This window comes from Eptesicus fuscus, chromosome 9, assembly GCF_027574615.1.
Source record: "Eptesicus fuscus isolate TK198812 chromosome 9, DD_ASM_mEF_20220401, whole genome shotgun sequence".
In the NCBI taxonomy this organism is placed as follows: domain Eukaryota; kingdom Metazoa; phylum Chordata; class Mammalia; order Chiroptera; family Vespertilionidae; genus Eptesicus; species Eptesicus fuscus.
This window is the reverse complement of record NC_072481.1, coordinates 931,577-951,251: the sequence shown is the minus strand read 5'-3', so window position 1 is coordinate 951,251 and position 19,675 is coordinate 931,577. Positions and strand designations below refer to the sequence as shown.

At 72.3% G+C, this 19,675-nt stretch overlaps 1 protein-coding gene across 1 annotated transcript in view; it reads right to left on the bottom strand.

Moving 5' to 3' along the window:
* The window catches only part of PLCH2 (phospholipase C eta 2), a 52,880-nt gene extending 34,325 nt beyond the window's left edge, over positions 1-18,555 (bottom strand). The window contains exons 1-2 of the mRNA XM_054720772.1: positions 18,506-18,555; positions 17,226-17,443 (exon numbers count right to left, since the gene is read on the bottom strand). Coding sequence (XP_054576747.1) covers positions 17,226-17,304 — 79 coding nt within the window. The 5' untranslated portion in view covers positions 17,305-17,443; positions 18,506-18,555. The remainder of the gene's footprint in view (positions 1-17,225; positions 17,444-18,505) is intronic.
* Positions 18,556-19,675: the final 1,120 nt, after the last annotated feature.

Here is a 19,675-nt window from a genome sequence, read left to right as displayed (position 1 = left end):
CCCACCCCTTCCCACAGCCTGGGCCCACAGCAGCCCCAGGACCGGCCTCCCCGCAGCCCCGCGGACCGGCCTGCCGTGCCTCCTGGGCACTGGGAGGGAAGCCGCTGGGCCACGGCACTGATTAAAATGCATAAATCCTTGAAGTCAAAAGCGTGTGCACGCAGATGTACCCGATCAGCCCCTGCCTCTGGCTCTGGGGAGCCCTGGGTGCGGGTGAGCAGAGGCGGGGTCCTGTGGGGGGGGCGGTTACAGGATCTGCAAAGCCCGGGAAAGACCAGACCACTGCCCCGGGGACCAGGACCTCGGGGGGCTGGGGGCAGACCCCTCCCTCAGGCTGGGCCGGAGCAGGAGGTGAGGGGCTGAGGGCACCAGGGGGCCCGGGCAGGGTGGGAGCGTGCCAGCTGGGGCCCATCTGCTGGCCGGGGAAGGAGCCAGAGGGGAGAAGGGCAAAGGTCAGGGGCTGTCCGCCGGACCCCGCCCTTCACGGGGCCAATAGGGGAGGCCACGGCGGCCACTGACGCTGTCCTCAGCGCTGCCGGCCTGGTCTCTCTGACGACGCGTTTTGAGTGAAATTATTCCTAAACGCACTACGCTGGTGCCGCTCACACGGTGTCCACACCAATCATCTTCAGACCGGGCGGTACCTGCGTCTCCATCAGAACGGGCCAGCCGTCACAGGGCGTGGCTCCTAGGCTCTGTCCCCAGGACGCACGCGGGGCAAGGCCAGGCGCCCTGGGAGGGGCCAGGTGGGACCAGGAGCCCAGGAGGGACCAGGTGGGACCAGGAGGGACCAGGAGGGACCAGGAGGGACCAGGAGCCCAGGAGGGACCAGGAGGGACCAGGAGGGACCAGGTGGGACCAGGAGCCCAGGAGGGACCAGGTGGGACCAGGTGCCCAGGAGGGACCAGGTGGGACCAGGAGCCCAGGAGGGACCAGGAGCCCAGGAGGGACCAGGAGGGACCAGGTGGGACCAGGAGGGACCAGGAGGGACCAGGAGCCCAGGAGGGACCAGGAGGGACCAGGAGGGACCAGGTGCCCAGGAGGGACCAGGAGGGACCAGGAGCCCAGGAGGGACCAGGAGCCCAGGAGGGACCAGGAGGGACCAGGTGGGACCAGGAGGGACCAGGTGGGACCAGGTGGGCCCAGGAGGGACCAGGTGGGACCAGGAGCCCAGGAGGGACCAGGAGGGACCAGGAGGGACCAGGAGCCCAGGAGGGACCAGGAGGGACCAGGAGGGACCAGGAGGGACCAGGTGGGACCAGGAGGGACCAGGAGCCCAGGAGGGACCAGGAGGGACCAGGAGGGACCAGGAGCCCAGGAGGGACCAGGAGGGACCAGGTGCCCAGGAGGGACCAGGAGGGACCAGGAGGGACCAGGTGCCCAGGAGGGACCAGGAGGGACCAGGAGGGACCAGGAGCCCAGGAGGGACCAGGAGGGACCAGGAGGGACCAGGTGCCCAGGAGGGAGCTTGAGGCTGACTTGGCGAAGGGGCCGCCGGGGGGTGGTGCTGCGCCCACAGCCGAGACCCCGGGTGCTGTGTGATCCTGCCCAGCAGCCGGAGAGGCCGCACACCCCGCGCTCGCCGCGTCCCGGGTTTAATCACTTCTGCGCCAGAGAGCGGTGGTTGCATAAGCGCGGATGTTAAAAGCCAGCAGGACTCAGCGCAGCGGCCGGCCGGGGCGGGAGTTAAACGCAGCCTCAGGGCCGTGCCCGGAGCTGTCTGCGGGCTCAGGCCTCCGGGGACAGGGCTGTGCCGCTCACTGCCACCGCTCACTGCCACCCGGTGCCCGGAGTCCCGCCCGGCACCCAGCTCGCTCTTGTTTGGCGCTTACTGAGTGGCCCCGGGATCCAGACCCAGGTGGCGGGAGGGCCAGCGGGGGGCGGGGTGCTGCCCTGGCGATGCCCCCACAACCATCCCCCCCCCACCCCCCCGCGCCAAGCCACCTTCTGGGAGACTCAGCCGCAGCCAGAATGAGCGCAGGGAGGCCCTGCCGGGCTGCTGGGTCCCACCTGGCCACGCCACCCAGTACCTCCCGGGTCCCCGACGCAGCGCCTGGTGCTGGCTGAGCCCCGCCGGGCTTTCTGAGGCTCAGCGGGCGCCAAGGGGCAGCTTCGGTCTCTGCTGAGACAGGAGAGCAGGAGGCGGAGAGCAGGTCCGAGTGACGCCGCCCCCTGCAGGGCGGGGGCTGCAGCACAACGTGGGGGCGGGTGGGGCAGGGGAGGGTGCCCCCCGAGGCAGGATGTGCCAGGGGCCTTTCTTGCTGTGGGACTGGGGGGTCCTGTCCTGGCAGCCCCCACCCCACTCCCGTCCTGTCCCAAACAAATCGAATCCAGCCAGCGGAGTGTCCCGTGCCGGTGCCAGAGCTCAGGGGACAGTGTCCCCAACATCTGCTCTAGTGACTGGTCACCCCGAGGGGAGTGAGCGGGGGGGGGGGGGCTCGCTGTGCCCGACGTCCGCAGGGGGCTGTGCCTGACTCTCCCTGGGCCTCCGCCAGTCCCCAGCCCGCTCTCCCGAGAAAGCCCCCAGGAGTGGGCACTGCCGAGCCTGTCCTGGCCCAGCTACTTGGGGGGCCCCAGCTCCAGCCCCCAGGTCTCTGTGGGAACCCCCTGCAAGTCAGGCCGGCAGGGGGCAGCCCCAGGGAGAGACAGCCCCGGGATCCCCCACTCTGGGCCCCGCTGTCCCAACTCAGTCTGCTGATCCCGGGGGTGCCCTTCCTTACACAGAGCACCCCAAGTCCAAACAGCCTCACACAGCGCCCCACTGCACCCCCGGAGAGCGGAACAGGCACACACAGCTGCAGTCGCTTCAAAAACACACAAACAGGCCCGCCTCCACCAGCAGGCCGCCTCCCCCTCAGCTGCTCCCGGTGTGGGGTGAAGGTGGGGGCATGGGGGGAGGGGGGACGGGTGCCCCCAAAGCCCTCAGGCCTCTGCCCTTTGCTCTGCACCCCCTCTACAGCGAAGTCCTCCCCCCCCCCCCCCGGACCTCAGGAATGAGCGCTCTCCGGTGGGTGGGCCGGAGGAGCTGCCTCTGCGGGGGAGGGGGGACCCAGGCTGCACCTGCCCGCCCCCCAGCCTGGGCGAGGACCCCTCTCCTGCTCACTGTGCTCCCCCTGCCAGCCCTGCAAACAGCCTGTGAACTACTGAAGCGTGGGGACCCCCTCCCCGCGGAGGCAGGGTGGGCCTATCGGGCTCGGTGGAGGGGTGGTGGGAGCCCGCGCCCCCCGCTCGGGCCTCTCCCAGGCCGGGGTGCGTGTCCGGGCAGGGCAGGTGGAGGGGCGCCGGCCGGGCCTCTGGCGGCTCCTACCCCAGAGTAGCCTGAACTCGGGTCCGGGTGCCCACTGGCCTCGCTCCCCTCAGAGACCCCGGGGCCGGGCTGCTCGCTCCCCGCACAGCAGCAGGTGCCGTGGGAAATGGGTCTAAGAGCCGGGCAGGGTCCAGACACCGCAGAGGCCAGCCTGACCCCGAACACCTGGAGAGCCCACGGCGCCCACATCCTCCCTCCCCCAATCCAGGGGCGTCATCGGACAGGGGAGCCCCAGGGTCCTGCTGGGCCCTACCCCCAGCATCCCGGTCAGGAAGCCTGGGGCCGGCCATCAGGCCCCGTCCCAGCGGCCTGAGGTATGGGGCGGCCTCCACAGCGGGCTCTGAGCCTGAGCCGAGGGGCCTGGGCTCCCACACCCCCCGCTGCCCCCCCCCCCCGCGAGCCTCAGGCGTGGGCCTGGACCAGAGACCCGCCTCCCTGAGCGCAGTGACCTCGTCTGTGAACAGGCGGATGGAGGTTGAGAGCCTCGTGCGGGAGGGGTGGGCCTGTGAAACTGGCTTCCTTGCTCGCCTGGGGCAGTGGTCGGCAAACTCATCAGTCAGCAGAGCCAAACATCAACAGCACAACGACTGAAATTCCTTTTGAGAGCCAAATTTTTTAAACTTAAACTTCTTCTAACGCCACTTCTTCAACATAGACTCGCCCAGGCCGTGGTGTTTTGTGGAAGAGCCACACTCAAGGGGCCAAAGAGCCGCATGTGGCTCGCGAGCCGCGGTTTGCCGACCATGGGCCTGGGGGGAATCGGCTCCGGAAGGCGGACCCCAGGGGCCCCTGCTCGGCCCGGAAGCAGGACTGGGCTGGGAGGGGGTGGGGAGGGGGGCAGTTTAGAACAGATGGATGGGCCCAGTGTCGGGGAGTGAGGCCTCCCCCCCCTCCCCCCCCCAGCACAGAGCCACCCGACTCCTCAGGCCCCTGGTGGAGGGAGGGGTGCCGGGCCGGCTCCGGGCCTCACCGAGGGCCTGTCTGGAGCCCCGAGCTGTCCGAGCTCCGAACACTGAACCTGACTTTGCTCACGGGCCCTCCACGCCCCGGGGAACGCCGCGCCTCAGCTCAGCGCGCCCAGGGCCACACGGGCGGGGCAGAAAGAACGGTCAGAGCCGGGCCAGGGCCCTGGGGCTCCGAGGCCGCTGCTGGGCCTGCCCCTGCGGCCCCCTCCCCCCAGCAAAGGCCCGGCTTTCCTGAGACGGGGTAGGGAGACCCCTGCCGCCTTCCCCGGGGGCGGTCACGAGCGGCTGGCAGGATCTGGGAGCAGACATCACTGAGGGAGCGGGAGCCCCAGGACCTGCTGGCCTCACGTCCTGCAGAGCCCGGCCCGGGAGAGACGGGAGGGGAAGGAGGCAGCCAGCCGACCGACCGCCAGTCCCCGTGGCCCTGAGGTGCGAGCTGGGCCCTGCCTCTGGCTCCCAGGGGTTGAGGCGGAGGGTGAGGTGGGCGGGAGCGTGACCACTGCCGGGGCTGCACCCACCTCAGGTCAGCACCCACCTCGCTGCCCCTGGACCCGGCCGGGGGCGCTCGGGGCTCCTGCCTTCCCCCTGAGCGTCCAGGTGCTCGGAGGGGCCCATGGGCACGGCAGCCGGGACAGCGTGAGGCGTCGGGAGGCGGCCAGGTGACGTGGCTCCAGGTGACGTGGCTCCATTTGCGGCCCACGAGGGCCTGAGCCAGCGACCTGCGGGCAGGACGGCGGGGGCCTGGGCGTGGGTCTCTGCCCGGTCCCTCTGCTCAGCCCGGCCTCGCAGCTGGACGCGGGGGGCCATTGTGGTGGCCCCCAAAGATGCATCCGCACCCAGAACGTGCAAAGGCGACCTCATTGGAAACAGGTCACCCGGGGTCACGCAGGGGCCTGACCAGTGTCCTCACGGAAAGAGGGGTGGAGGGGACACACGGGCGCCACGGCCAGGGACCCCTGGGCCGCCAGCAGCTGGAGACGCGGTCTGGGGGGGGCCGGCCCCGCCCACCCTGGATCTCGGGTGCCGGCCTCTGGACTGTGAGGCCCTGACTGTGGGCCTGGCCACCCCAGCACCGGGAGGCAGGGCTGGGCGGTGGGCACGTGGGGTCAGGAAGAGGGACGCCCCCTGAGAAGGTGGTGCTGTGCCCGCTCGGGGCTGGCGGCCCAGGGGGCGGCGGGACAAGGACCACGGCCCTGGAGCCTCCCCAGGCTGTAGGGAGCCCACTTCACTCCATGACCTGGTCAGACTGGGGGGGGGGGGGGCAGGCAGGGAGGGGAGGGGAGGGGAGAGCCAGGCGCCCACTCAGGTGGGAAGCCCCCTGCGTCCGGCTGCGAGGCCGGGCTGAGCAGAGGGAGCGGGCAGAGACCCACGCCCAGGCCCCCGCCGTCCTGCCCGCAGGTCGCTGGCTCAGGCCCTCGTGGGCCGCAAACGGAGCCACGTCACCTGGCCGCCTCCCGACGCCTCACGCTGTCCCGGCTGCCGCGCCCATGGGCCCCTCCGAGCACCTGGACGCTCAGGGGGAAGGCAGGAGCCCCGTGCGCACCCGGCCGGGTCCCGAGGGCAGCGAGGCGGTGCTGACCTGTGGACGCAGGGGAGCGGATGCCCAGGCCGACCTCCCAGGCCCAGGTGGGACCAGGTGCCACCCCAGCCTCCTGGGGGCCCCACCCCCACCCCCGGGTCTGAGGCGCAGCAGGAGCCGAGGAAACAGGTGTGGGAGCCGCGCTGATGTGGGGGTGGGACCCTGAGTCAGTGCGGAGGCTGCTGGGAGCACAGACGGCAGGAAGGAGCGCGGCGGGGGGCAGGCCGGGCCGCTGTGCCGGAGGAGGGAGGACACCCCCACTGCAGGGCCAGCGGCTGGAGGAGCCCCCGCTGGACGCAGCCCCTGGAGCCAGTGCCGGGCACCCCGCCGGCCCGGCCCCCCACAGCCCGGCCGGGCAGCGCTCTGCTGGGCGGGTGACCAGGCGCCTCCTTTGTCGCTTTGTGCCGGGCAGCGGGAGGGACAAAGCCCCGCGGGCGGCGGAGACCAACGTCTCCGAGAGCCCTTCCTCCCCGCGAGATGCGAGATGCGGGTGTTACACAACAGACCCGACACGCCGAGGGCGGCAGCCGAGCCGCGTCCTGCCTCCTGGGCCCCGGCGCTGGGGGGGGGGGGGGGGGGTGATGGGCCAGCAGCGGCGCGGGTGTGCGCACACACATACACACACACAGACTCACACACACAGACGTGCACACACACACATACACACACACACACACTCACACACACACAGACTCACACACGTGCACACACACAGACTCACACACACACTCAGACACACACACACTCACACACGTGCACACACAGACACACACTCACACACTCACGCACACACGCACATACATACACACAGACACACACACTCACACGCACACACACACTCACACATGCACACACATGCACACACACTCACATGCACACACTCACACACACACTCACACACACTCACACTCACACACACTGCTCCTGCCGGGCCAGGACCAGCTAGAGACAGAGGGGCCGGGTGCACCTCCCGCCCCTGGACGCCGGGTCTGCCGAGTCCTGACGCCGCTGGCTCCCGGGGGCTGGGCTGCGGTGGGGACGGCCTGCGGTGGGGACGGGCTGCGGTGGGGACGGGCTGCGGTGGGGACGGCCTGCGGTGGGGACGGCCTGCGGTGGGGACGGGCTGCGGTGGGGACCAGCAGGTGGAGCCCCCGAGGGTCCTGGGCCGTCTGTGCCCAGTGGCCCCGGCGCCTAAAGTCCTGGCTGGGCCTTGACTGGCCCGAGAGCAGCAGCCACGGAAGCTGGGTTTTCAGTGGGCCCGGTGGCTGGGTCCCCAGTGCTGCCCCTCCCAGGGGTCACCCACACAGCCCCCCCCCCCCCCCGCAAACAGGGCCAGGGGCTGGGTGGACGAGGGTGGCGGGTGGGGGAGGGGAGGCTGGCCTGGCAGAAACAGGAGGCCCGCTGGCAGCCCACCCCTCACCTGCCCCCCACGGAGCAGGTGGCAGGCAGACGCCCCTCCCGGGAGTCGGCTGCGGGCGGGCGCGGCAGTTCCCAGCTAACGAAGTAGTTCTGTTCGGCGCAGAGTAACAGAATCTGTACACACGGGCCGGAGCTCTGTCTGCTGCGGACATTAAACATTAAAATCCAATTACAACCCGTATTGTCAGGCCTGCTGGGCTGCTTACGACGGCAATCCGTGTGCCAGGCGGGGTTACGTAACCTGAACGCTCCGCCGCCGGCCCGAGGGCCTCCTGGCCCTCAAAGCCCACCCCTAAAGGGTCTATGGGGGTCCTCTCCCACCTGCCAGCCCCTCTGGCTCCTGGGGACCCAGCTGAGGGGGCGCCGCCTGCCGGACAGCCTCCTGGCGGGGCACTGGCTGGGTGACAGTCCCGCTCTAGCCTCCTGCTCACCGCAGGCCCTGGAAGGGCCAGGGTCCAAGAAGTCGGGGCCACAGACCAGGCCCTGGGGAGCCCCCCAGCAGGCCGGCTCTCACCTCCTGGGGGCAGGCGCAGACCAGACGGGGCCCCCAGCCCCGGGCCTCGGGGAAGGAGGCCGTGGGGACCCTCCACACCTGGACAAGCACACACTCCGCCTGCCGCACGCCTGCCTCCCCCCCCCCTTTCCGGAGCCCCCAGCACCCCCCTAGGGCCACGCAGAGGCCGTGGCTACGAGGTTGGTGCGGGGTCCGATGGGACGGGGGCGGCTGGGGGTCTTTAGCGTCAGTTTCCTCCGTCACCTCAGGCACGGGCTACGGCCCCGAGTCGGGCCCCCTGGCGGTGTCCCCCTCAACCCCGAGAGGGGACGTGACCTCTGACCTCTGGTCTGCCCCTCCCCTGAGTCCCCTGGTGCCTGGGCTCCCCTTTGCTCTGCGGCTGCAGCTCTGATGGAGCCCGCGGGCTCAGAGGGCCTGGCGGGCGCCGTGTGCTCCTGGTGACGGAAGCACGGGTGCCATGGCCCAGGCGCCTGGCAGCCGAGTGTCACCCTCAGACGCCGGCAGGAGGGTGAGCGGAAACAGGCCGGGCAGAGCGGAGAGGCGGTCACGGAGGAAGCAGCCTGGGAGGGAGGCAGGGGCCCTCTGTCCCCCCCAGGGGTCACTGGGGGGGGGGGGATGCGGCCTCCTGTTTCCATGGCGTCTCCCCTTCGCCAGGTCCCGAGTGCCTGTGTCCCCTGGAGGATGCCTGGGCCCCGGGGAGCGGTGCCCCCACCAGCACCCTGCAGCCCGGGTCCCGCCTGCCCTCCGTGCCCTCCGCTGGGCAGCCGGAGCCGGGCTCAGGGCCAGCAACGGCACCTGCTGCCCAGACACACGTGCCCAGCGGGCAGCTGCTGCGTGTCCACCAGCACCTCCCTGAGGCCCCAGCCGGCCCTGCCCCTCAGGCACCCCCACCGGGGACCGGGTGTCCGCCGGGCGTCCCGACCCGGCTCAGCAGGCTCAGCAGTCACAGCCCCAGGGAAGGCGTTGGCACAGGGGCCCCCCATCCCTCAGCCCCACCTGCGGCGCCAAGAGCGCCGGGACCCTTCACTCGCCGGCGACCCACACCCACTGCCCCGCCGCCCTCCGGGATGGCGCCCCCTCGGGTCTGGGTGCCCCGGGCGGCTCAGTGCACAGGGCCCGGCAGCTGGGAGCGCGGGGAGCAGCGGCCCCTCCCTGACCCGGCGCCCAGGGCAGCGGCGCCGCCTGTCTCGGACCCCGGACCCCGGACCCCGGCGGGGCGGGCGCAGTCACGGGCGCGCGGCACCTACTGTGCTTCCGCGGGGCGGCTCCCGCGTCCATTGTCTCCGCGGCGGCGGCGGCGGCGCGGGGGGCGCGGGGGCGCGGGGGGCGGGGGGCGGGGGGCGTCCTCAGCGGCCGGCCTGGGGCTCCCGCTCCCGCTCCGGCAGCACCGCCCGCGCCGGCGGCATCGCTCCCGGCTCCGGCCCGCGGCGGGCTGTGCGCACCGGCTCTGCGCCCCGAGCCGCGCTGCGCGGAGAGCCGAGCGGAGCGCTGTCACTCGTGCCGCCTGCACACACCCCCTGCCCGCCCCGCGTGGGGAGGGGGCCGGGCGGGCGCGGAGCAGGGAGCGGGGGGCGCACCGTGGGGCCAGCCCCCCCCGCCCCCCCCTCCCCAGACCCAAGCTCTGTCCCCCCCGCCCGGCGGCGACCTGGGAGGGGGGCCGAGGGCCGTGTCCCCTCCTGACACCTGAGGCCGGGCACGGGCCACCCTGCCGCCTGGCACCGCCCTCAGGACGCGGGGGCTCGCGGGAACCTGCACAAATGCCTGGCGCTGGGGGGGGGGGGCAGCCTGCCCTGGGGTGGGGGGGGGGGGAGGCGCCCACCTGACCCCCTGCCTGGGGCCGGCTCTCCGCCTCCCCTTCCCAAACTGGCCCCTCCCGGGGCCCCAAAGCAGTGACGGACCCTGGATTCTGCAGGCTCCTTCCTTCGCGGGACCCTCCCTCCCAGCGCCCTCCCAGCTCCCCAGCCCCCCTCGGCCCCTCCCCCCACACCCTCCAGACCCCCCCCAGCCCCTCTCGGTCCCTCCCTCCCAGCCCCCTCCCAGTCCCCCCAGCGGGCAGCAGTGGGGGAGGAGAGCTGGTCCGGGTCTCACTTCACAGGAGACACCCCGCGGCCCCTGTCCCAGCTCCTGCAGGCCCACTGGTGGCCCCAGCCAAGCCCCGCCCCTCTCTGGGCCTCAGTTTCCCCAGGAAAAACACCTGCGGATTCCTAAGGTTCCTCCAGATCGCTGCCCCCCAGGGAGGCTCTGCCTCTCCCCACGCCACACAGCGGCCTCCGGGCCTGTGCTGGGCCCCAGGCCGGGCCTCAGGGTCCCTCCCAGAGCCAAGGCCGCCCCCCGACCCCCCAGAGGGCATCTCACCGCAGCACTTGCGGGGCCAGCTGAGCTCCTGAGCCTTCCCACTTGCCAGCGCCCAGACAGGGCTGCACCCCAATTCCCAGCCCTGTGCCCAGCTGTGCGCCCCAGGGCTGTTCTGCCCTCGGAGGCCAGGCTGCCACTCAGGGAAGGCTACTTCCTGGCTTCCTCTCCTGGAATGCTGTGCCCCCCCCCCCGGCCAGGGGCCCCCCACTCCTCTCCTCCCCACCTCACCTGGAGCAGGAGCTCAGGGCCCCAGGAGTGAGGACACGGGTGCATGTGGGAGGGATGGAGGCAGGCAGGGAGGCTGAGCGCAGGGAGGGTGGATGGACGGTCTCCTGAGGCCGCTGGGGGCCCGCAGGAGCCACGCCGGGCCGGGCAGGCCTCGCCCAGAGCCCCACGGCCTCCTGGGGTCACAGGGCCTCGGAGAGGGCGGCGACGCCCGGCCAGGGACAGCCTGAGCCCCTCCCATCACTGCCCGGCCGGTGGGGGCACTTCCCGGGCCCACCCTTCCCACCTGCACACCCTCCCGGGCCCGTGGCTCAGCAGGGGTGGGGCGGCTCTCCTCACAGGGACAGAGCCGCAGCCCGGGAGCAGGGCTGACAGGGACACTCGGCAGCCCCTGGGATGCGGCCCCAGGAACCGGGTCCTCGGTGCCCAGGCACGTGGCCAAGACCCAGACCCAGACCCAGAGCCAGAGCCAGCGCCAGAGCCAGCGGCGGAAACCAGGGCCACTTTGCGATGAGAAACCCGGGCCTCCTCCTGCGTGAAACCAAGACTGAAATGCAAATTGGAAACCACGAAAGAAACCTCCCTCCGAGCCAGGGACTCCAGGAACCCGGGGGCGAGAGGCACCTCTGGGCAGCCCGCCTGCCGCCTCGGGGCGGAAGCCTGTGCGTGTGGCTGCTCTGCGGACACGCCCCCCACACTCACCAGGGGGCGATGTCCGCAGCCAGGACACAGGGCCTGCCCCGCAGCCCCGCATCGCCCCACGTCACTCCGGGGCTTGCCCTCGGCCCCCGTCTGGCCTCCGGCCTCCCTCCAGTGCACCTGCCACGATGCAGGACACAGGCCTGACCGGTGCTCCGGGCTCCGGTCTCAGGACTCTGACCCTCAGCCTAGCACCCAGGGTCTCCAAGGCCTGGGGCACGGTGCCTCCTCCAGGGAGCCGCCCCGGGTTCCCTCCTCCCTCACTCGCCTCCTCTGAGACTGCACGGAGCCGGGGTCTGAGCCACAGAATTTCACTCGAGAGGCTGCCGGGCCTTTGCCCTGCTCCCGGTTGGCGCTGCCCAGCAGGATCCTGAGGTGCCTGCTGCGTCATGCCCACTGCCCCCCAAACATACCGCCGGGCCGGCTTCTGGCGGCCTCGGCAGAGAGGAGTCCTGTCAGACTGACCCGCTGCCCGTGGCCCCTGAGACGGCCTTTGGCAGTGTTACTCCGGGCCGAACAGGCAGCCCTGGCGAGAACCCGGCTCCGGAACCTTCTGCAGCCCGAGGTCAGCAGCCAGGACGCGGGCCCGGGACGCACAGAGGCAGCGAGCGGCGCAGCGGGACCACGAGCTCTCACCCCCCGTCCGTGAGCCTAACTGGGTACATGTGCAATCAAGCGGCTAAATTTAGAAAGTGTGCGTGTCGCCTTCTCACAGCATCTGGTCCTGAGACGTCCCGTTCTCAGTCAGAGCTCAAGACGGCGAGCGGCCGGCTCCCTGCGCCTCCCACGCACAGAGCCCGCGTGGGCAGCCCAGGGCCACGGCCGCCTGGCGGGGGGGGGGGGGGGGGTCACCAGGCCCCTCCTAGGGGCTCAGGAGGAGAGGGGTGACCTGGCCCCCAGCCCAGGGCAGGCTGCCCCCCAGCCTGAGAGCGCCGGGCACGCTGCTGCGCCCAGGTGGTGCCGACTAGAGGAGGAGGGGACCTTCGGGAGGCACCTCCGGAGGGGGGCACGGGGGCTTGTCCATCTTTTCCATCGGGCCCAGGACGTGGCCCAGGACGGGGCGGCCTCGGAGCTGGGCCAGGTGCATGGCCTCCTGCACGCAGCCCGTCAGCAAGCGGCTGCTCCCTTCCCTGGCTCCCCGCACGGAGGTGCTGCCACCGAGACGTGGAGCCTCGCCGGGGGACCCCATCACTGGGCCCTTCTCCAGCCCCTGCATGAAGCCTCTCCCGCCCGCCACCCCCTCCCCGACCCCCCTTCCAAACACAGCCAGCCGGCCTCCGGCCTCCGGCCCGGGAAACGCATAGCAGCTCCCCCAGCGGGAGCTGGCCCAGCTGCTGCCCTGTCTGCAGGGGGTGGGGGGGCCCGCCCCGGTCGGCCCAGAGGCATTCGGGTCAGTGCATCAGCCCCAGGTGCCCCTGGCCTGGTCGAGGGAACCCCAAGACCAGGTTCCCCTACAGCAAGCAGCTCCCAGGCCCACACCCCCAGAGTCCAACCAGCCTCGGCCTGCGTGCTGGCCCCCCAGTGGCCTGCTGACCAGCCCCCAGCCCCCTTTCCCCGACGTGGTGGCCAGCAGCCCACGACCCTCCCCTGGACGGAGCCAGCCTGCAGAGTGGGGTTCGCCGGCCTCCCTGTCGGCCTGCGGAGCGGGGTCTCCATCCCCGGCCCGCACGGCTCTGGGGGGATGTGGGAGCTGCCAGCCCCACACTTCCCAGCACAGCCTTCCCGTGCGGCTCTGGGTCGTGGAGAACGCTGCTTCTGTGGGGCCCGTTGCCATGGCGGCTCAGGCCTCCCTGTCAGCCCAGCACGTCAAGGACTGGCGGCTGTGCTCACACACCTGCCCGGTGCCCGGTGCCACGGAGGTCCACACACCGCCATGAGCACCCGTGCCCGGCACAGGCGGCTGGGCCCAGAGCAGGGACCACCAGCAGGACTCCGCCCTCCTCTCCCCGGAGCCTGGTGCTTGGGGACGGGGGGGGGGGAGGGGGGGGGGGGGGGGGGCGGGGGCTGGAGGCGGACCCTGGCCTCGCTCTCCCAGGATCGTGGCCGTGGTTAGAACTATGGGAACTGCGAGTCCCAGCGGAGCTGCAAGCAGAGGCCAGAGGGCGCACGCGGACCCAGAGCTTCTGCCTGATCCCTGACCAGATGCGTGCTGCTGAGCGAGGACAGGGACCTGGTTAGGGGGGACCTGGTGAGAGGGGGACCTGGTTAGGGGGGACCTGGTTAGGGGGGGACCTGGTTAGGGGGGAAGCTGGTTAGGGGGGACCTGGTTAGGGGGGACCTGGTGAGGGGGGACCTGGTGAGAGGGGGACCTGGTGAGAGGGGGACCTGGTTAGGGGGGACCTGGTTAGGGGGGACCTGGTGAGAGGGGGACCTGGTTAGGGGGGACCTGGTGAGAGGGGACCTGGTTAGGGGGACCTGGTTAGGGGGGACCTGGTGAGAGGGGACCTGGTGAGGGGGGACCTGATTAGAGGGGACCTGGTGAGAGGGGACTTGGTTAGAGGGGACTTGGTTAGAGGGGAAGCTGGTTAGAGGGGACCTGGTTGGGGGGGGACCTGGTTAGGGGGGGCCTGGTTAGGGGGGACCTGGTTAGGGGGGACCTGGTTAGGGGAGTCCTGGTTAGGGGGGACCTGGTTAGGGGGTACCTGGTTAGGGGGGACCTGGTGCGTCCAGGCCTGGGGCTAGGCTTCAGCGACAGCGCGGAGGGGGCCGGAGGCGGAGGGGAGGCTGGAGGGGGGCGAGCTCACCCTCCCGTTCCGCTGTGACCCCTCAGCTCCTCCTCGGAGCCGGGAAAAGGAGAAGCCAGCCCGGCCGACAGAACCCAACAGAACCCGGGGGTGGGGGTGGCTCTGAACACGGTGTCAGGGGGGAAAGCCGGGTCCGCACGCCCCCACGCCCCCACGCCCCAGCTCAGTGAGGACACAGACTCTGCCCGGCCGGCTGGTGTGGCGCAGTGGTTGAGCGTCGACCTATGAACCAGGAGGTCAGGGTTCGGTTCCCCGTCAGAGCACAGGCCTGGGTTGTGGGCTCGACCCCCAGTGGGGGGCGTGCAGGAGGCAGCCGCTCAGTGACCCTCCCTCTGCCTTCCTCTCTGACGTCGATACAAACACGTGTTTTAGAAGAAAAAGGACCCACCTCCCAGCCTTTCGGGCAGGAGGCCCGGCCACGAGCCTGAGCCGGCGGCCTCGGCTCCAAGCCCAGCTGTGCCTCCCGGCCCTGCCCCTCGGCGTCCTGGTGCCGGTCCTGCCCCCCCAGAGGTGCCGGGAGGACGTGACCCAGGCGGGCGCTGCCCTGCGTGGGGACCCCACCAGTCCCAGCGCACACGCCCCCACCCCCCCCCACCCCCCCGTCCCGCCACCGAGACCTGCGGTCTCTAGTCCCTGGGCCGGTGGGTCCAACACTGCGTCCCGCCCTCGCCCGCCCCTCCCTGGTCCTCCCCCTCCGGCATCCGTGACCCACGGCATCTTGGGGCGGGTGCCCTAGATCCCGGGGGGGGGGGGGGGGGCTGTCAGGACCAGGGGCCCAGCCTCGGGCGGCTCAGGCCTCGCCACACCCAGCGTGGCCCTTGGTGCCTGTAGCTGTGGGCACGGCTGGCGGCCCACGTGCCAGGCCCCGGCACTGGGTGAGGACCAGACCCCACACTCGGCCCCGGCCCCCTCCTCCCTGGGCCCCTGGGAGCGCTCGTCTGCCTTCGCCCCAACCCTGAGCCCTGGAATGGGATTAAGGCGCTCTGACACCCCCTCGGTTACCATGGATACCGAGAACTGGGGTGAGCAAGCGCAGGGTGGGGGCGGGGGCTGCTTGTGGGCCCGAGCCTCCCCGCAGCCCCACCCCCCGGGTCGGGGGCCGTGCACATGTCCACCCCCAGGCTGGCCAGCAGGGGGCTTCTCTCCGGGCCGAGGGCCAGGGGCCAAGGCCGTGCCGAGACCGGCCGCCCGGGAACTTCGGGCCCAAACAGGGGGAGCGCCTGACGGGCCGGGGGACAGTCCCGGCTTTGGGCCCGCCCTCCTCTTGGCTGGGACTCCTCCATTGGTCAGCGGTGCCGCCAGAGGGACCTCCGGGGCCAGGTGAGGTGCCCCGTCCCTCAGCCCAGCACCCAGCAAGGACCTGGCCGGACGGACGTCAGCATAGCCAGCCGTCCCCTGGGGGGACAGGGAGTGCGGGAAGGGGAGGGGCACCCGGAGGGACAGCAGGTCGAGGGGAGCCCGTCTCGGGCACCGTCACCTCTGGATCCGGCCGCCTCCCCACACCCAGGACTGGAGGCTCCCGCCCCCAGGGCCCCGCCTGGGCCTGGTCTCTGGGCCCAGAGCCTCCCTGCCCCCCAGCACCTTCCCTCAGGTGCTCCCCGCTCCCCCCACCCCGGCTGAGCTGAGGAGCAGGGCCCCGAAGCCGGGAGGGGGGGCTGTGAGCTCCGAGCGGACATGGGCCCTGTGGTGGAGGCCTGTCCGGACGCATCTGGGGAGCGTGGAGGGGCGAGCCCGGGCTGGCCGAGCGGGGTGCAGGGCGCAGGCGGCGTGAACATGCACGCACACGCAGAGCCGCACACTGACATGTGTGAGTGCTCCCGCCACCGCCGCGGTCCGGGGAGCCGCTGCCAAGCGAGCTGCAGGGCCCCCAGGGAGAGCGGGTCCTGGGGAGCAAGCCCCCCGGGAAGCAGGCCCGTCGTCACCCCCACAGGCTGGCCGGGCCTCACGCGAACCCTCCCTCCTCGCTCTCCCCCCGCCTCCCGGGACAGCTGAGCCAGAGGACCCCACTCCCCCCACCCCCTGCACCCTCACACCCACCAGCCGCCAGGGGCAGGCCCGGGCAGAGGGCCCAGCAAGCCGGAAGCCGGGGCTCCCCCACACCGGAGGGCTCCCCCACACTGGACGGGCTCCCCCACACCGGAGGGCTCCCCGACACCGGAGGGCTCCCCCACACCGGAGGGCTCCCCCACACCGGAGGGCTCCCCTACACTGGACGGGCTCCCCCACACCCAGAACCCGCCCCTAAGCGGGGACACCTTCCTGTCTGATGGTGCCCAGGCCCAGGCCCCACCCCCTGGCGGCGACGAAGTCACCCCTGATATACCCAGCAGCCCAGGGCCCACGGTACCCACCCGCCCCCGGGGGCTGAGAGCCCCCATCCCTCAGGGTGGCTGAGTCCAGGCTGCCAGGCCCGGGCCAGCGGGCAAACACACGCCATAGGCATCGGCGGCCTCAGCTCAGGCCCCTGCGCCGAACACCCGGGACAGAGCAGCCAACTTGGGGCGGGGGGCGCCCACTTCCCACCTGGGTGGCAGCGAATTCTCCCGGCTGGACCCGGAGCTAATTACACGGCGGGAGGGAGACCGCAGCCGTCTCGAGGCGTCTGTGCGGCTGGCGGGGCCCCGCCCTCCAACAAGAGCTCCCGCCTGCGCCCGCTCACCGGCACAGCTGCACACCCACCGGCTCACCGGCACAGCTGCACACCCGCCCGCTCACCGGCACAGCTGCACACCCGCCCGCTCACCGGCACAGCTGCACACCCGCCCGCTCACCGGCACAGCTGCACACCCGCCCGCTCACCGGCACAGCTGCACACCCGCCGGCTCACCGGCACAGCTGCACACCCGCCCGCTCACCGGCACAGCTGCACACCCGCCCGCTCACCGGCACAGCTGCACACCCGCCCGCTCACCGGCACAGCTGCACACCGTGCGGCTCCGAGTGTGGGCAGGCAGAGGAGCGGGGACCCTGGGGCTCGGGGGCAGCCCAGCGAGGGGCGGGTGGGACATCTCACTTCCTGTCTGGGTGGTGGCTCCCCCCTCCTCCAGCTGCGCACCTCCTAGCCCCCCCTTTCCAAACTCAGAGAGAAGAGAGTCGCCTAAACCGGCGCAACCGACTTCAGGAGGTCACAGGTCACGGGTCAAAGGTCACGGAGAGGACCAGGCCCTGCCCAGGAGGCGTGGCCGCCAGGATCAGGAGGCGCCGAGGACCCGGAGCAGAGCGAGGGTGCACCTGCTGGGAGCCCCCTCAGCAGCCCGTCCACCGGCTCCCCACGGCGCCCACCTGCTCCCCACGGCGCCCACCGGCTCCCCACGGCGCCCACCGGCTCCCCACGGCGCCCACCGGCTCCCCACGGCGCCCACCGGCTCCGGAGAGCTCCCGGGGGGGGCGGGGGGGCCGGGCCAGAGGCCTCACTCACCCACAGGCAGGACATTGGCGCTCAGGAAAGGCCCCCGGCTCCCCAGGGGGGGCCCTGGGTCCCCGGGTGGGGGAGCCATGGAGGGGGGTCCAGGGCTCTGCAGTGGGCCAGCCGCTGAGAGGGGGGGTGACCTGGGTCACCAGCTGGGGTGCGCTGTCAGCAGGAGGTCCCTCTGCCCCCGGGCCCGCCGCTGGGATGGAGTCTGCAGCTCATGTCACCTGGCGGGGGGGTGCGGGGGGGGTCTGTCAGGCGTGGACGCGGCCCTCTTACAGAAGCCCCTGCGCTGCCTGGGCGGGACCTGCCCCCTGGGACACACAGCCCCCCCCCCCCCCCGCCCAGGTCCACTGAGGTCGCTCAGGGTCCGGCGCGGCCCTGTGGGCACCCTCGGTCTGTGCAGTGAGTGGGGCCGCTCTGGCTCCCAGGCTGCCGTCTGCCCCTTGGCCACTAGGCCGCGCTCCAAGCCCCCAACTCTCACCCCCAGAGGCCCCAGGCCTCCTCCTCCTCTGGGTCCCCCCCCCAAGTTCAGCCCCTCCCAGCCACTGCTCAGGCTCCCCTCCTGCTTGGGGCCCCCTCCTCCTCCTCTCCCTCCATCCAGCACCTCCTGTGCCCCAGGCCGGCCCCTCCCGCAGACCTCTGGGTGCCCACCGCTCCCTCCCCAGCCTCCTCCCCAGCCTCCTCCCCGGCCTCCTCCATGGCCACAGAGATTGCAGAGCTGTGGCCTCGACCTGGGCTCAAAGCCCTCTACATGCCCAGGACACAGCTCCCGGGGCCTGGCCCTCAATGGACAGCGGGCACCCAGGCCCTCGGGCCACCTGGAGCCAGGCCGTGCCCAGGCAGGAGGAACTGGACAGGGCGGGGAGGGGGGTAGCTCAGGCTCCCGGGAAAACCCGTCTCCCGGGGCCTCACAGAGCAGCCCTGCCTCAGTCCCTCCTCACACCCAGGCCTCACAGGCTCCCTCCAGGCCCCAAGAGAGAGGCCCCTGCCCGGCCCTCCCTCCTGCCCGCTCCAGCCCCCTGCCCGGCCCTCCCTCCTGCCCGCTCCAGCCCCCTGCCCGGTCCTCCCTCCAAGGTGCACAGACCTGGACTCGCCACGCCGCCGGGGGCCCCTGGGGTCCTGGCTCAGGAGCCCGTGGGGCGTGGACCCAGCAGCCCGCAGGCCGGGCACTCAGGACAGTGGCTCCTCCTCCCGCAGGGAGGCCCCGCCCGCCAGGCCGCTGTGCCAGCCACGGCCCCCGCCCACCCTCCTGCCTGGGCCCCTCGCTGACTCCCACCCAGGCTCACCCTCGCAGGGGTCTCTCCGCCCGGCTCCCCCGGCCGCCCGCCCATCGCGGCCAGGTCCCCGGCAGCGGCGCGCTTCCTGGCGCGGTGGGAGCGGAGCCGTGTCCCGACACGTCTGCCGAGCGCAGGCCGGCGTGGGGCTCCGTCACCCTCATGAGGCAGCAGCCCCACCTAGCCCAGGCGAGGCCAGCCCCCGGGTGGGCACCGTGCCACCCCGTCCTCGGGCCCCGCCTGCCTGTCCCTGCCCCTCGAGCTCTGCCAGGCCCTCACAACGCCCCACTCAGCCGCCGGCCCGCCTCTCCCTCTCACCTGCTGCCCCAGGAGCCCAGCCCCCCGCTCCCCCCAACCCGGGCTAAGGAGGGGCACCGCCCCTCTCAGGCCTCTGGCCTCTGCTCAGACCTCGTCCCAGACACCAGTGGCTCCTTCAAGCCCTGGGGACGGCCCCTGCCCACCGGTGCCCTCACAGGCGGCACCACTCATGCCAGGCGGGCTGGGGGGGCAGAGAGGCCCGGTGCCCCCACCCCCCCCAACAGCGGGTCCTGGTTCCTCAGGACGTGGGGCCCAGACAGGCCGGAGGGGGGCCCAGCCCAGAGCTGAGGGCCCAGCCCCAGCGCCCAGCCCGGCCAGCTTGCCGCCTGCGAAGCCCCAGGACGCAGGGCCCCGCCCCCCAGACCCTCTCCCTACCCTGAGGACTCTCCGGAGCGGCCACCACGGAATGTGGGGGGCCCTCTGCAGGCCCCAGCCTGCTCCCTCCCCTCCGCCCCCCCACCCCCGGCAGCGCCCAGGAAGCGAGCGCCACACCCGCCCCCGGCATCCCCGCTCCGGACGGACCCGGCGGCCTCCCTCCCTCCGGGACGAGTGTCTGGGTGGGGCGTCCTCTCCCTCCCAGACCACCCTCCCCGCCGGCCACCCAGACTGCAGATCCGGCTCCGGGGAGGGCGAGACCACCCCAACCTGGCAGGGTGGCCGTGCTGGGACCCAGGAGGCGCGCCCCAAACTCCGCCCCGCTCTTCCTGACCCCTGTCCCAGCCTCCTCTCACCGGGGGCCCAGCAGCCAGCCCCGCCCGCTCCCCTGGGGCCACCTGAGGGGTCTCCTCTCCAGGTGCCCACCTCCCCCCACTCACCCCCCCACACACACACTGGCCAAGGGCCTCCCAGCTCAGTCTCCAGGCT